This window comes from Dasypus novemcinctus, chromosome 6 (genome assembly GCF_030445035.2).
Source record: "Dasypus novemcinctus isolate mDasNov1 chromosome 6, mDasNov1.1.hap2, whole genome shotgun sequence".
In the NCBI taxonomy this organism is placed as follows: Eukaryota; Metazoa; Chordata; class Mammalia; order Cingulata; family Dasypodidae; genus Dasypus; species Dasypus novemcinctus.
This window is the reverse complement of record NC_080678.1, coordinates 108,872,947-108,888,981: the sequence shown is the minus strand read 5'-3', so window position 1 is coordinate 108,888,981 and position 16,035 is coordinate 108,872,947. Positions and strand designations below refer to the sequence as shown.

The 16,035-nt window shown below is 57.6% G+C and overlaps 1 protein-coding gene across 1 annotated transcript; it reads left to right on the top strand.

The window, feature by feature from the left end:
• The first annotated feature begins 1,988 nt into the window (after positions 1-1,988).
• On the top strand, positions 1,989-14,817 carry LOC101440884 (growth/differentiation factor 10). The gene is given in 6 exon segments (XM_004462731.4): positions 1,989-2,308; positions 2,310-2,481; positions 11,204-11,690; positions 11,692-11,785; positions 11,787-12,107; positions 13,840-14,817. Coding segments are annotated over 6 exon segments (1,389 nt in total). The 5' UTR covers positions 1,989-2,185; the 3' UTR covers positions 14,032-14,817.
• The last annotated feature ends 1,218 nt before the right edge of the window (positions 14,818-16,035 follow it).

Below are 16,035 nucleotides of genomic sequence, written 5' to 3'. Positions count from 1 at the left end.
CTCGCCCTTGCGTAGTGTCTGAAAACTGCTTGGTGGAACCAACAGCTGGTATATGAACGGGAAGCTGTACGCGACGTGAGCTCATTTTCCAAAATAAGCAAAATGCTCCTCTAGTTTTCCAAAAACAACCGACCTAAGGCTCCGAGGCTCTCAACAAGATGGCCTCTACATCGACACCGCAAGATGAAAAAGGGGGAAAAATTACAATGGGTTGTGTTTTACATACCAACAGAGCTTTCCCCAGCAATCTTCAATTATTGCATTGTGAGTCCTCCAAGAAAAGTAACTATTTTGGCTCAGGTCCCCTAAAATTGCCAAGTAAAGAGAGCAGTGTGTTCACAAGTTTGCAAACAGTCCTCGGAAATGCAGCATGGACTCTGCTCTGGAAGATCATGGTTGGAGGAGTCCTTCCTTTCCCTCTGGTAGGGTTGGTAAACTTTGAGTGTGCCCCGGACCCCGTGCACACTCTGATGAAGGCTGAGGACCCTTTGCTAAACAGTGCATTTTGTTTGTTTGCTTGTTGTGGTGGTGGGTTTTTTTCCTTCTCATTATTGTGGTAACATATATACAACATAAAATTCCCCTTTTTCACCACTTACAAGCGCACAGTTCAGTAGCATTAACTACATTTGCAATGTTGTGCCACCATCACCACCATCCACTACCAAAACTTTTCCATCACCCCAAACAAAAACTCTGGACCCATTAACACCCATTTCTTCTCTGCCCCCCGACCCTGCCATAAAATATGCAGGGACATGAAAGAAGCTAATTACGTTAAAATATAGTTATCCCAAAATATTTTTTAAAACAACCTTGCAACATGGAAATAAATATCCCTCTTTATTAACTCACTACATAACTAGCAGTGGACCTAACAACCATAATTGCAAAGCAAGGATGAACGAAAATGTATTTTAAGAGATCTGCAACAACTGTTGTGATACAAAAAGGCCTGTGGTTTCCATTGGTGACAAAGTACAGCTAATTCCACCGTGGTTAGTGCCAATATTTATAATACTAGGAAATACTAGATTTCAGCCAAAGGCTAGTGAAAATGAAGATGTCATTTTTCCCACATCCAAGTTCAGGGACCTCCCGGGTTCTATCCATGGACAAGAGCCCTTGCCAGAGGCAAGATGAAGGTCAGGACCTTCTGTCCCCAGGACCGAGCAGAAGGGGTGGGCCAGGGCTTCAGCACCTTCTCACTTGAGTGGGAACCTTTCCTGGGAAAGCCATTGTTTCTTTGCTCCCACTCTGATGCTTTGAAAACGTGTAAAAGCAACTTGAAAGCATGACCCTTTTCATGCCATACTGATGGCTTCCAGTCCGAAGATGAATAAGGACCTTTGATGTGTTTCTTCAACAACTGCGATCATTGTCACCAAATAAAGGGTCTGTTAATTAGTTAATGCTGGCGTTTAAACAGGACCTTGTTTCAGCTGCCTGGGGTCCGCTGGGCCCTGGGATGTGTTTTCCTTTCCAGAGCCTGCCCAGGGAGGGCTCGCCTTCCCAGCACGCTTGCATTTTGGACGCCTGGGCTCTGAGGCCATTGGTCGCGCACGCACCCCCTCTCGGCTCCTCGCGGGAGAGCTGTCCTGTTGCCACCACACAGCCCTCCATGCCATTGCTGGGGCCACCCGCAGTTGGGTCCCCCCTCCAGGGCCGCGCAGCCCTGGCGAATGGCCTCTCGGTAGGGGCGCGGGCAGCGTGAGAGCCCAGGCCCGCGCCCCCCACGCTGGGGGGCACCCCCGGGCGCACACCTCGGCGCGCGCACGCCGCCGGCCCGGGCGCGCGCACGTGGCAGCCGACCCCGCCGGCCTGGTGGTGGCGACTCCGAGCGGGGCGGGGGAGCCGCGGAGTCCCTGAGGGCGCCGCCCCGGCCCGCCCCGGCCCGCCCCGCCCCCGAAGCCGCCAGCCCGGCTCGCCCCGGCCGCCAAGTTCCGCGGCGCGCGTCGGCGGAGGCAGCGCGCCGGGTCGGGCTCTGCTGGGCTGCGCGCGCTCCGGACGGCCCGGACCCGGCGCGGGCTCGGGAGGCGCGCCCCGACCGCACGCCCGGCTCCCCGGCTCCCCCGCGCCACCAGCCTCCCGCCCCGACGGCACGCCGGTCCCCCGGCTCGCCCTGTCCGCGCCCCGACCGCGCGCCTTCCTCCGGCGAGCTCCGGCCCCTCGCCAGCGCCCCGCCATGGCCTGTGGCCCCGCTCGGACCGGCCCGGGCCCGGGGCCCCAGCTGCTGCCGCTGCTGCCGCTGCTGCTGCTGCTGCTCCGGGACGCGGGAGGCAGCCCCGCGGCCGCCGACGGCCGGGGAGTGGGGGGGACACCAGGACGCGCAGCGGGCCCCCGGGGACGCGGCCGCCGCGCTGGGCTCGGGCGCCCGGGACATGGTCGCTGTCCACATGCTCCGGCTCTATGAGAAGTACAGCCGGAGGGGCGCCCGGCCGGGTGCGGGCAACACGGTGCGCAGCTTCCGGGCTCGGCTGGGTAAGTAGAGGGTGCCCCGAGGGATCCCCTTGTCTGCATTTGGCTCTTTCATCATTGGCCTCCCCCTTCCGTCCCCCAACTCCCGCTTTTCCTCTTCCTTTGATTCAGTGACACGTTCATTCATTCTTTCGTTATTTATTCACTGAGCCTCCGTGGGGACGCAAAGAGGCCCCCGGTGAGTCCCCGCCCCCGGGGTGCTCCCAAGCCATCGAGGGCGTCACACTTGCAGGAAGGAGATGGCTTGGGGACGGTAGAAGACTAGCATCAGGGGGGTCTGCTGGTGGCTCTTGAGGAGGAGGGCACAGTCCGGTGGGCTGGGTGGAAGCCGCCCATAGAGGAGTACCTAGCGTGCACCCGGCCCCCCTCCAGCTGGGACGAGCAGCCCAGGTTCCCGCGTCGGGGAGGCAGAGCCTCGGGTGTGTGCCAGCGGGCTGAGGTCTGCCGTCTGGCGGGTGGTGTGAGGGCGGCAGCCCAAGGTGTTGCATGAGGGGCCCAGAAGCGCCCCCTCCCTGCCCTTCCCTCACCTGGCGCTGGCAGCCCCTCTCCCCTTCCCTGCGCCTTGGGTGGAGCAGGCCCTGCCCTCTCCCTGCCCCCCTGCAGCCTTACTCCCTGGGGCCAGGCGGACAGAGGGGAGGCGCCAAGCCACCCAGGGGGAGAGGGGAAGACCCTGGTTGCCATGGTGACGGCTCACTTTGGGATCAGGTGGGTGGGGGGCACCTGCAGCCCCTGACAGGGAGGAACAGGGTTCTCAGAAGAAAGACCCTGCATCTGCGGGTCCTCTCCTGGGCAGAGGGGAGCAAGCCCAGCCCTGGAGCCAGACAGTCTGGGGTCCACTGTCACCTGCTGCTCACTGGCCACAGGACTCGGGTACCTTCCAGGGCCTCAGAGCCAGATGTGGCAAGTTTGGCCTCGCCAAGTGGCTACCCGGGAGCACCGTCGCCCACTCAGCAGGCCCCTCCTGCCCTTGGCCCCAGGGACCCAGACTCAGGGGTCTCCGTCCACCCTCCCTGCTACCTTCAGGCCTTGAGGCCCCATTCTGGGGCATCATCATTAAATTCAGCCGCCTGAGAACCATCAGGCAGGAACGTGTCCTGGGTCGGACCCTAGCCTCAACAGACGTGAGTGCCCTCCTCTCTAAAATGGGCAGGGGTGCAGGGAGGAGGAGAGGAACCCGTTGAGTCGGCCCCAGGCCAGCGCCAGCCTCGAGGCGGACTCTCATCCTGGGAGCACAAAGCTCTGCGCTGAACACCCTGCATTCATGGGGCTCTGAACTCAACCTGGCTTTAGAAGGAGCGCGGTCTGTTCCCTGCATGCTCCGGGGCCGGCCAGCTCTCTGCCTTGGCAAGGGGTGCACCCGGCCCTGGAGCCCACCCACTTGCTGCAGCTCAGGGCCCGGAGGTGCACACCTCTGCCTTTCTGTCTCACAAAGCCGGGTGTATCAAAGCACGTGGAACCCTGAAAGGACCTGGGCACAAGACTTCAAATCCAGCCCACCCACTTTACAGACCAGGAAACCGAGGCCCAGCAGGGCCGGGGGTGGAGTCAGCCTCTTCATGGTGGCAGCTGGCACGTCCCAGCTATGAGGCTGATCCTGTCTCCACTGCCCACCCCCACCCCACGTGGCAACCTCCAACTAAACCAAGCCTGGGATCTGTTAGGGGAGGGTGGAACAGACAATGCTGAGAGATGAGACATTTCCATGCAGCGTGGGGCTGCCTGACTGCTCACTCTTCTTTGGAACCGCTGGGCAGACACGGGTGTGAATCCCAGCTCCACCAGTTCCTGGCTGTGCACCATCACCAAGCCACGTTGCCTCTCTGAGCTTCAGTTTCTTTGTCGGGACAGTGGGGTCATGAGGATTCAGTGGGATAAAGCGGGCTTTGTGCCTGGCATCGGGTAGGAGCCCAGGCACCCTGAGGTCTCCCTTAAGTTATTTCCTCCCCAGCCCCTGGCCAGCCCCCAGGTGTGCGGGCTCTGGGCCCAGTGGCCTGAGGGCCTTCTTGGCTCCTCCAGGACGTGCACACCTGGGAAGGGATAGCGCCACCTCCCCCGCCAGGCCCACAATTTATGGATGAGGCTGGGAATGCGGGAGGTTCAGCTTTGGCTCTGGAATGTACACTCCAGCCTGCTCCTCGGTGGGATTCTCTTCCTAAACAACAAATACTTCCCTCCCTGCAGCCCTTGGTGCAGTCACGGAGCAGGGCTCTGTTCCTGATGCAGGCTGAGACGCTGCTTGCCTGAGTCCCCCCCGGTCCTGCAGCCTGCTGTGGAGGGTAGACAAGGGCTTAAACTTGACCTTGACTCCCTTCTCTCACTTCCGCTATGGAGTGAGTGGTGTGCCTAATTTAGAGGGTCATTTGAATAACCTGAGATGTGCCAAGCACTTAAAACACTGCCTGGCACATAGGGGTGTTGATAATTGGTTAGCTATTAATATTATTATACCAGCTACCCTTCCCCTCCGTTGCCCTTGAAGTGCATTTTGTTCCTTATTAAATATTCATGAGCAGAGTATGATTTTTAGTCTGATCCTAAGGGTTTAAGGTCAGACCTTCGCCCTTTACCACCCCCCAAGAATGACCTGTGTGCAAATCCAAGCTTTGCCACCAACCACTGTGTTATGCAAACGTTCCTTAACCTCAGTGATCTTCATTTTCTTCATCTCTAAAAAGAGGGTAAGACTACATGCCCTCCTGTCAAAAATGCCAAAAGCCAAGTTCATTTCAGCCCATCGAGTATTTCCTGAGCACCTTGTGGGTTGCAGGGACTGTGGGCTATGGGGTTGGCATTGCCCAGCAGGGCTCACAGACGGGGGGGGGGGGACGCATGAAGTAATGTGTGGGGATGGGGCAGCACGACAGGGGATGCAGTGAGCCATTAAGGTTGGGGCGAGTCCTGTGGGAGCCCAGGGACAGCACCCACCCAGCAGGGGCTGCCTTGGATGGTCAAGTGGAGCTTAGCTGGGTCTAGGAGTAAAGCAGCCTGCTGTGTGCTGGGAGCTGCAAGGGGTTTGGATGAGACAGGAAAAAAAATGTCAGGAGAGAAGGGCAGGAGATGAAGCTGGGCAAGCTGGCCCCAGTCAGGTCACACAGAGCCTTGAGCGTGTGCTAGGAAGTTTGTAGGCGGTGCAACAGGAAGCAGTTTGCAGGCGTGTGTGTATGAGAGAGAGATTGAGATTGAGATTATTAAAGAAATGCTTGCTTGTTGGGGGCAAATCTGGAAATCATAGAAAATCACAGCAAAGAAAACGTCATCCCTAACTGCATCCCGAGACATAACCACAACTAATATTTCAGTGGAATCCTTCCAATCTTTTCATTTTGGACTGATACATAGTTGCATTGGATATATGTTATATATCCATATACCTGTATTTATACCAATATAGCTGTATCTCTTTGTATTTATCTATAGCTATCCTTACATGTATATTATATAGCTCATCTCCATTATTTTTACCAAATGGAATCTAATTTTCAACGTGCAGGTAAAACTTATTTCCTTTTTTTTTTTTAGAAATGACAGTTTTTCATTACTGCCTCTGCTGAGCCTTTCTTCATGCATGGTGGCAGTCTGCATTTTTTTCCTATGGTTCTTGCCTTTCTCTTACTGATCTGCAGAGGTGCTTTGTAGAGCAACGACATCAGCGTCTGTTGTAATCGAAGGCACTGGTACCCTTTCTCTCGAGGTCAGAGGGCTCATAGAGCCCCCGTAGCTGAGACAAGGGCCTGGGGAGGGCAGAAGGGCAGGATGCAGCATGCAGGATGGCTGTGTAGAAAAGGGGCGCAGCACCGGCTGGGACTGGGGCTTGGGTAGGTGCGGGTAGGGGTGGGGCAGAGGGAGAGGGACGCGCCCCCACCAGAGCTCAGGCTGGAGGATCGGAAGGGTGGGGTTGGTGGCGTCGCCTCCAGTAAAGGGGCCCCGGGAATGGGCAGGGCCTGCTGGTGCCCTGCCCTGAGTGTCACAGCAGCTCCTAGATCCCGTGGGCTCTGCAGAGATGCTCACACTCAATGCTGACGGTGCTTTGGGAGGTGCATGCAAGTACTCTGCCCAGCTTACAGGTGGGGAAACTGAGGGATGGGGCACTCCCATGACGTGCTCAAGGCCCCAGTGCTCAGAAGTGATGCCAGCGGGCCTTCACCCCAGGAGCCTGGTGCTGGAGACTGCATGGGAATGGGCCGTCAGTCCATCCTAACAGCCCCTCTTCTCATCAGCCTGGCTCGCAGCACCCTTCCTCCAGCTTCCGCTGGTGCCTCCATCGTCAGCCCCGTATCCCACCCTCGGTTCACCCATAGCAAACACTGGGGGCTGTTTCAAGGGCAGTGGTTGAAGAGGCCAACTCTGGTGGCTTGGATTCTGTTTGTATGGGGACAGAGCTCTCCAAGGGTGGCCCTTCGCCAGTGGGTTGGCCACCGGCAGCCTGCAGGGACTTCGGGGCTAGAAGGCCCCTTCCCACGTCCCTCCCTTCCTGTCCCTTCCCACCACCCTCAAGAGGAGGCTGAGTGTCCAGCAGGGTACTCCTGCTAAGTGTGTGGTGAGTTCCCCAGATCTCTAGAGAGAGCACCGTGTCCAAATAAGGTCAGCCCTTGCTTTCTTGTAGTCAACTAAAAAAAAATTCAAGTAATGACTTGAGTTTGCAAAACACATTGCTGGACAGGCGCGCTCTTTACCTGTGCTGTGGGGCACATCACGATTCTGTCCAGAGCATGCAGAGTGGCAGGAGGCATAGGCCTGGGGTCAGACAGACCTGGGGGAGCATCCGGCCTCTGCCCCTTACCTGCTGTGTGACCTCGGGCAGGTGGCATGCGCTCTGAGTCTCCAGCTCTTCATCCATCAAGTGAAGGGCCCATCCCTGCTCCCCTCGTTGCAAAAATTAGGAGTCCGATGTGCAGAGCACTCAGCGCTGGGACCAGCACAGTGTTGGCACTGATAAAAAATATCATCCTGTTTTAAAACTAGGGAAACTGAGGCTCCAGGGAGAGTAATTGGTCAAAGATCCGATTGTCATGGTTCCAGTTGAATTTGCGTCATCAGCTGTGACTTTCCCAAGGAAAGAGGCTGTCTGGCCCTCTTTAAGGATGCACTTACTGAGCAGCAGGCCAGGAGCCCCCCTCTGTTAATCAGGTCGACAGACCTGGCAAACTCCCCCTCGCCCCCCATCCTTCCCTGCTGACCTGCATTGCAGGGGCTGCTTGGGCAGGATTTGTACCCGTCCCCAGTTATTCCTGAGCACCAGCTCTCAGCCCGGCCTCCAGCTCGGCTCGCGGGACATGGCGGTGAACAAACCTGGCAAAGCCCTAGCCCACCTGGAGTGTATGTTCTCAGGGGAACACCCGCAGTAAACGAACAAGTATCTGGCTGTAACGAAGACAAATGGCACAGGGGACAGAGTGGTGGGGCTGCCCATCCAGCCACAGGCACCAGGGGCACCCTGCAGTGGGGAGGCAGCTCAGGCAGAGGTGGGGGGAAGAGATCCCAGGGGAAGAGAGGGTGAACCCCAAGGAGGAGGGAGTGACCCCCAGAGGGGGTTGGTGACCCCTGGAGGGGGAGCAGCAGCTAAGGCACAGCCTGAACATGCCTGCTGCAAGGAGGACGAGAAGGCCAGTGCAGCTAAGGCTGAGAGATGAGGGTGAGGGGTAGCAGGGGAAGGGGAGAGGCAGGCAGGACAGATCAGGGAGGGCCTCGGACAGGGCTTGGTGGGCTCTTGACAGGGGCCTGCACTGAGGTGCTTCTCTGTAAGGCTCTGCTGGGCCCTGGGCCCCCAGACTGAGCTCCTCCAGGCCACCTGCATCCTCAGTGCTTGGCTCAGAGCAGGAGTGTCACAGGTGAGTGTTGGGAGGTGGGGGAGGAGAGAGGAAAGAAAGGGAGGGAGCAAGAGGGAAGGAGTGGAGCCAAGAGGAGGGACCGAAGGGAGGGAGGATGGGAAGGAGCACAGTGGGGGAATGAACAGAAGGGGGAGGCAGGAAAGGAAGGACAGACAACCTCCAGCACAGTTCCCAGGAGGCAGGGAGACCCCAGGAAGGTGCCTCCCCTCAGCCACAGCCTGGAGCCCAGGAGGGCCTGGGCGCAGGTCTCAGGAGCAGCAGCCAGCGCCTGGGGGGCCTTGGGTGAGGATGGGGCTGCCTCTTCCCCTGCTCAGTCTGGGAGCCCTGGTCAGCCTGCATTTACTGCCCACTCCTCACATCCTATGCAGGAACAGCCACCTCACGGGTCAGCGCCCTGATGTGGCAAATTCACGGTCATGGCCGCTTGAGTTCTCAACTGCCGGTGCCCTCCAAAGAGCCCTGCATAGTCTGTCTGCTCTCATCTGCAGCCCCAGATGTGGCAGGACTTCTAGCACCTTCCACGTCCACCCCAGCCAAAGCTGTGGTCCCCACGCTCGTGGTCACAGTGGTCTTCTCTGTGTCTGCTTTTGTCCTTTGCCTCTCCCCTGGAAGGAGGACCGTGGGGCTCTCCTCCAGGGATCCCTCTCTGTCCCCCACCTGGGGGATGTCTTGCCCCTCCCTGAGGCCTGTGGGTTTGAAGAGAGGCTGCTTGAATCCCCGGTGTGATGGGCCGGCTCTTTAGAAAGGGGCAGCAATGTCCATCCTGGAGCCTGTCATGTTCTCCAGCACAGAATCTGATAGAGCAGTTTCAGAGGGTAGGCTCTTCCGGTTGAAAGGCCTTGTGCACTGGGTGCAGCTTGCGCATTGGTTGAGCGGAAGCACCCGATATGCAGGAGCTGGGCCTGCCAGCCCTGGCCCTCTAGAATAAAGTGGCAAGGGCTCAAGCTCTGGGGCACTGCCTTCGTGCCAGCGCGTTATAGGCTCTTGATTCAATCTCAAAACAGTCAAATGAGCCTGAGGTTCTGTTTCCACTCTTAGGCTGGTGGGGAGAGCCAGGCTCGCATGGTGAGGCCCACGGCGGCCCGGGAGCCAGGGTCCCAGGGTATGGGCCAGCTGGAGGTAGAAGTGGGGTGCCACCAGGCTGGTGAGCCTTCACTGCCCCCGCAGGCCAGCCCCCGATGCCATGAGCTCACAGTCCTGGCCGTGTGTGTGCACTCCCACCTGCCAGGGCTTCCCAGAGTTCCCTGCCTCTTGGAGTCCCCCAGCAGGCTGGTCAAAGTAAGAACCCCACAGCCCCGTCCATCTGAGTCAGCATCCCCAGGGGAAGGGCCTTGGGGCACCGTGTTTGGGAAAGGCTGGGCTGGAGGAGTGTGCCATGCCAGGCCGTGGGTTGGAGGAGGCCAAGTCTGAATGCACATCAAGGCCCGTGCCGCTCCTGACCCACGGAGGCCTCAAAGGGGCCGCCAGCGCCTGCCACCACGTGTCAGACCCACCATAGATGTGCCTTCCCGTCCTTCCTTTGTCCATCTCCTAGTCCCTTAAGAGGGCCTGAAAATTCCCCAGGGGATTAGGACTCCTTCCCAGTAGAAACAAAAAACCTTAAGCTGATGATTTTGGTTTAAAAAGATATCTGATCCTGTGGGTACAGGTGTCATCGAGGCTGTGACCCCAACCCATACCCTTTAGGGAGCCGGGTGTCACACACACACTCCAGGGCTGGGAGCTCTGTTCCTCTAAGGCAGGGTCCTTGAATTGATTCAAAACAACATTATTCTTGTGGGGACATGTTCATGTGTGTGTGATTTAGTTATTAAATAATACACAGTATAGTGTGGGCTTAGCAAGGGGTCCACGGTTTTCAAAGGGGTCCATGGAACAAAAAAAGTTAAGAACCCCCACTCTGCACCTTTATCCTGCTGATGGGAGGCTCCGTTGTATGCTAACTTCCGGGGAAGAGAAAAAGCAGTGGAGGAAGCAGGCTGAGCCCAGCACTCCTGTTCTGATCTCCTGCACCCCCAGGTGGGTTCCGGAAAGCTCCCCTCCCTCTCCTCCAGGTCTGGAGTCAGCTTGGCTATTTCAGAGAATGCAAGTTTCCAAGGGCCTGGCCAGGTTTCTGGCATGACAGACGAGGGTGCCCTGGGTCCCCAGGATATACCTGGTAGAACCAGGTGAGCAGGAGGGACTGGGAAGCGGGGCTGGAGCTTTCCAAGCTGCAGGTATGATGGCTGAGGTGCGCCATCCTGCTGCCATCCTGGCCTTCGGAGGCTTTGTCACGTGGCCTCGTGCAAGCCGGAGAATGCTTGGTCTTTGTAAAACAATCTCAAAAGCTGGTGGGCAGAAGGCACTCCAGATGCCCCAAGGGCAGCTGTATTCACCCCTCCTTCCCCTGGAAGACACCCAGAACACAGCAGAGGCCTGAGCGTCTCCACTTACTTCCCCTTTTTTGGAAAAATGACTAATTGCATGGGCATGAAAATGATAGGGTTTAGGCAAACACAGGAAGGTGGCAGGTCAGCAGCCAGGCTTGACACAAGCCCTCCTGGACCCCTTATCCCACCATATGTCAGGGAAGGGGCCAGTGTGTTTGGCCATGGTGGCGTTTGTTCATGAGAGGCAGTGGCGTGAAGGTGGAGGAAATGGGAGGTTTAGGGGCTGGTGCTGGCCACTCTTTTGTACCCCACGGACCTCTGTTCCCCTCTGTTCCTTGAAGACAGCCCATGGCACTCTCATCAGTTTTGTGTGGGGATTACAGGAGATCAGGGATGTGTGGGCTGTGCCTTCAGGACAGGGTCGATGGTAAACGGGCCATCCGTGTCCACCCCAACCCCTTGGCAGGAGACCCCAGGACCTCTCCAGGAGAGAACCTAACAGATGTGTGGTGTGTCCTTTCTTGGCAGAAGTGGTCGACCAGAAGGCTGTGTACTTCTTCAACTTGACCTCCATGCAGGATTTGAAGATGATCCTCGCAGCCACCTTCCATTTCTACTTGGAGCCGCCACGCTGGCCCCGGGCCTGCAAGGTGCTGTGCCAGTGGCCCAAGAGCACTCCCTGCCACCTGCTGCCCCCGGGCCTGCTCCTGCGCCAGCACCTGCTCCTCCACAGCCTCTTGCAGAACACTGCCACCCAGGGGCTGCTCGGGGGGGTCCTGGCCCTCATCCCCACCCTGCGGGGCCTTTGGCAGGCCAGGGACATCTCGGCCGGCATCAAGGTGGACCACCAGGATGGCGAGCTGCTGCTCTCCGCCCAGCTGGACTCAGGGGAGGAGGAGCTGGGGACACCCCTGCACCAGGCACCCTACATCCTCGTCTACGCCGATGACCTGGCCATCTTGGAGCCCAACAGCATGGCCGTGACCCTGCAGAGGTAGGATCCCTTCCTGACTGGCACCCAACAGCTCGGCAGACCCCCGCGTGCACCGCGCCACCCACGCCACCGTCCCCCTGCAGGACAATGAGCTGCCCGGGCTGGACGAGTGGCTGGCGCGCACCCCGCACGCCCGGCCCCCCCCCCCACCAGCACGAGCTCTGGCCCGGCCCGTTCTGGGCGCTGAAGCCACGGCCGGGGCGCCAGGACCACCAGAGAAAGGGCCCAGACCTGCTGGCCGCCACCTCACAGGTGCTCAACTTCGACGAGAAGACCATGCAGAAAGCACGCAGGAAGCAGTGGGAAGAGCCTCGGATCTGCGCCCACAGGTACCTGAAGGAGGACTCCGCAGACATCGGCTGGAATGAGTGGATCATCTCACCCAAATCCTTCAATGCCTATTACTGCGCCGGGGCCTGTGAGTTTCCGATGCCCAAGGTGGGTGCGCTGGGGCTGCACTGCCAGCTCCCTCTGGCAAGTCCCCAGTGCCTGGGTCCCTTGTCCCTCCTGACTCTACCTCTTTTGCTGAGGCCCTCCACCCCCTTGAACTTCTATTTTCTCATCTGTTAAATCGGGATAAGAATATTTCCATTTCCTGCCAGCAGGGGTCTCTAGACCATAGATGGGGTTGGTTTGACCCACAGAGGGCTTTCAAAATGTTGACTTGCTGAACTTGAGTTTTAACATCCAAACATTCTTTTGGAAAGCGGTAAGAATCCTCCTTTGGTGTAAACTCCCACATAGCAGTCATCCACAGAGATTGAGAAGCCATTGCCCCTGTCAACAGGGCCCCTGCCTCGCCAAGGCTCTCTTCCTAGCCTGGACCTCATAGTTTTGGCACTGGCGACCAGCACAGCACTAGCTCTAATGGACCCCCAGGGTGGGCTTGCTCCTCACAGCCTGTGGCAGGTTCCCACAGAACAAGTATGTCTCACCATGCCTGGCAAGTCACCACCACTGGATCCTTTGGTGCTAGCAGAATCTCACCTTCCTGTGGGCCGGTGGGAGCTCTGTCCACCCATCTACCCACAGCCGGTGCTACAGGGGGCTGCCTACCAGCTGATGCTGGTGGGCTGCATGTGCTTTCCCTCCCCCTGCTCATTTGCTCTGCTGCGTTCCAGGTCATGCCTCTCCCTCCACAAGAGGAAGTCTGTGCACAAATCCATTCTGAACATAAATAAATGAGCCAGCTGGGAAACCCCAGGCCCAGACACGGGGAGGTGTTCCCCTCTTTGAGAGTTGAGTGGTTCCTCTGGAGAGTGGAAGGAAGGGGTGCCCCGCAGAGAGCCAAGCCTTGGCCTGGGGCAGATGTCAGGCCATGCTGCTACCTGATCAGCCTGGCTCGTGCCCGCTCCCTGCCTGCACCCCACAAATCCAGGGACCCTGCCCTGCTCTCCTCCCACCTCCCCAGCCAAAGGCCTTTCTCGCCAGCTGCACTCTCTATAAAATCTCTCTTTGGCCAGCAGTGGGTCAAAGTGAACCACCTTGTTGGAGAGCCTGAGGAGAGGCATTCTCCATTTGGGCTGCTGAGACTGAAGACTGTTCTGGATACGAGAGGCCACCAGCATTGGGAGGGGGAGCCAGGGTGGCATCAGCGAGAGGGTCGCATCCCAGACACTTTTGAACCAAGGGTCAAATCACTGCATCATTTCCAGCCCTGGGTTCTTCCCCAGTAAAGTAAGGTAATATGCATCCCACAAGGTTGATCAGATGGCAAAATGGGGTGACACAGTGAAGCAGCACCTGACTCTCCCAATGTCCATTTCCTCCCCCTGCTCAACCACCCCACCTCCTACTGACATACACCCAAGCCTTCCTTTTTGGTAACAAGAAACAATCACCCTGGCATCATGCCTCTACTTCTTAGACCGATATACCTCCTGGGCAGCCCAGCTGCCTTCGCCCTCTGGACAGCTCCTGCCAGGGCCCAGGACAGGAATGTGTGGCACACGAGTGCCCCCAAGTGGCCATTGCCATGCGTGGAGGTTCCAGCAGTGGAGAGTCCGGGGGCTCCAGCTGTGGCCGCATTCACGGGGAATGCACATCCAGCCCTGGGAGTTCGCCTTGTCTTCTGGGTTGCCGCCTTTAGTGGCCTCAGCCACTGCCCTGCAGCTGCGGGGAACTGGTGGGTGCAGTGTGGGGAGTAAGCCTGCCTGTCCCTGCCTTGCAGGTCATCTGCCCGTCCAACCATGCCACCATCCAGAGCATCGTGAGAGCCATGGGCATCGTCCCAGGCATCCCAGAGCCTTGCTGCGTTCCCGACAAGATGAACTCCCTCGGGGTCCTTTTCCTGGATGAGAACTGGAATGTGGTTCTGAAGGTGTACCCCAACATGTCCGTGGAGACCTGTGCTTGCCAGTAAGACCAGCTGCTCCAGGCTGGAAGGGCAGACACTGTTGTGCCAGCCCACGCCTGGTGGACCACCCTCCTTGGTACCTTCTGCAGAGAGGACTTGACGAGGGGCGAGGCTGCACACACAGGACAGGGGCTTCGAGGCCACCTGCTGGGCGCTGGAAGGTTCTGTCTATGGTGAACCCTTCTGGGGTGTTTTCATTCCTGGTGACGGGGCCCCAAGTGCCAGTCTGAGTCCCCCTGAAGGAATCTGGGCATTAACCCTTGGCCTGAAGGTGGCCCCTGACCTGAACCCACTGCTCCGAAGGCCAGAAATCCTGGATCTGTCACGGGGTGGTTTTGTGATCCTCAGCTCCTCACCTGAGAAGACGACTATGCAAATCCTGGGGCATCACTCCCTTCCGCAGTGAGAGCCTCTGATCACCTGCTCCATTCTGATGTGGAAAAACAAGCCTAAATAATGGTCTACACCTGTATTCTCTTTCACCTTCCACTGCATAAGCTTTCATATGTACAGTATGCACATACTACCAATGTTGGTTTCCTTTTCCTAATATATATTTTATTTTACAACATAAAGGTGGGAATTGACACCATTTCCCACCGAAGTAATCCTGCTGGTTACTAAATGGCAGTTGCTTAGACGTGCAGGTTGAAATAACACAGACAGTAATGTGTGGGAATACTAAAAAGTAACCCAGATTTTATATTTTTGTAAATTATACTTTCTATACTGTAGATTATGTATGTTATGTGCTTTTATGGAAAGCTAATAAATTAAAGGTATGGTGCGGTATCTTGAAAGAGTCCAAACATGGATGGAGCCTCCTCTATAGTCTGACCCCAGGGTGGCTGCCAAGGCTTAGGACCACCTGCGCCCTCTCTTGTCTCTGCCCCAAGCTCCGGAAACACAGCTGCCTCTGCTTCACTGCCCGCTCCCGCTGCGCCTCCAGTCTTAGTCCAGGTGGGCCTCAAGGAGGAAGCAGCACCAGGGAGGGAGAGGTCTACCTCACCACGAGCCGGGAGGACATCAGCTGGGAGGGCCTGAGCCATTTAAAAGAGCACCTACAGGCTCCTAGGCAGAGGTGTCTCACCTGGGCCACTCAAGTGGGAGAAGACTGCACCTGAGCAGCCGGCTGTCTTCTGAGGTCGAGAGGGCTCCTGCGGGCCTGGAGGGTCCTGCGGTCACCGGCGGCTGCCTTGCTCACAGGACGGCTCATCCTGCTTCCACATCAGCACCCACTGCCCCACCAGTGGCCCGGGATCAGAGCCCCATCAGCTGGGGCCTGAGGGTGTCATGTGATCTCAAGCCCTGGAGGAGACAGAGAAGCTGGGAGAGGAGCAGGAGGTGCTGGCCTCAGGCTGTGAAGTCAGGGTTCCCGCATAAGGGGAATGCACTCGGCAGGAACAGGAGGGAAGAGGGAAAGCAGGACAGAGGGATGGGGCCAGGGGAGAGGCCTTTAACATGTACACACATGCATGCACACGCAGCACACGCATGCACCGCCTTATCCCCGTGGGAGGCTTCCGTGGGGCTCGAAGGTTCATTTCCGGGTGCTGGGGATTGCCAGGTGCCTCCAACTGTTCCGCAGACTTGGTGTCTGGTTTGCCACAGCCAATTCTTTTTGGAACCTGATGGTACACGTTATAGTTAGGTAAGTGAAAATATTGCGACTTGTAAAGACTCCCAATCCCTTTCCTCCCCAAATTAAAATCATTTTTCCTCCCCTCCCTCCATTTCTTTCTCACCAAACAGCTCCCTCTCCATTCCCAATAAAGCTGGGGTCTCCTAAAGTCGTTCTCCATTATTCTTTCTGCATTTGCCATTTCTGGGAGAAAACGGATGCCCCAGCTCCTCTAGGCCTTGGTTTCTGGATAGCAGGTAGCAGGGAAGCAGGCTGTGGGCTCTCCGCTAGGCCCAGCATGGGCAGGCTCGGGGCCAGATGGAAGGTGCCCGGTGGGTCCACCTTGCCAGGGTGTGTCCTGAAGACTTAGGGATGCGGGACGGGTCCCG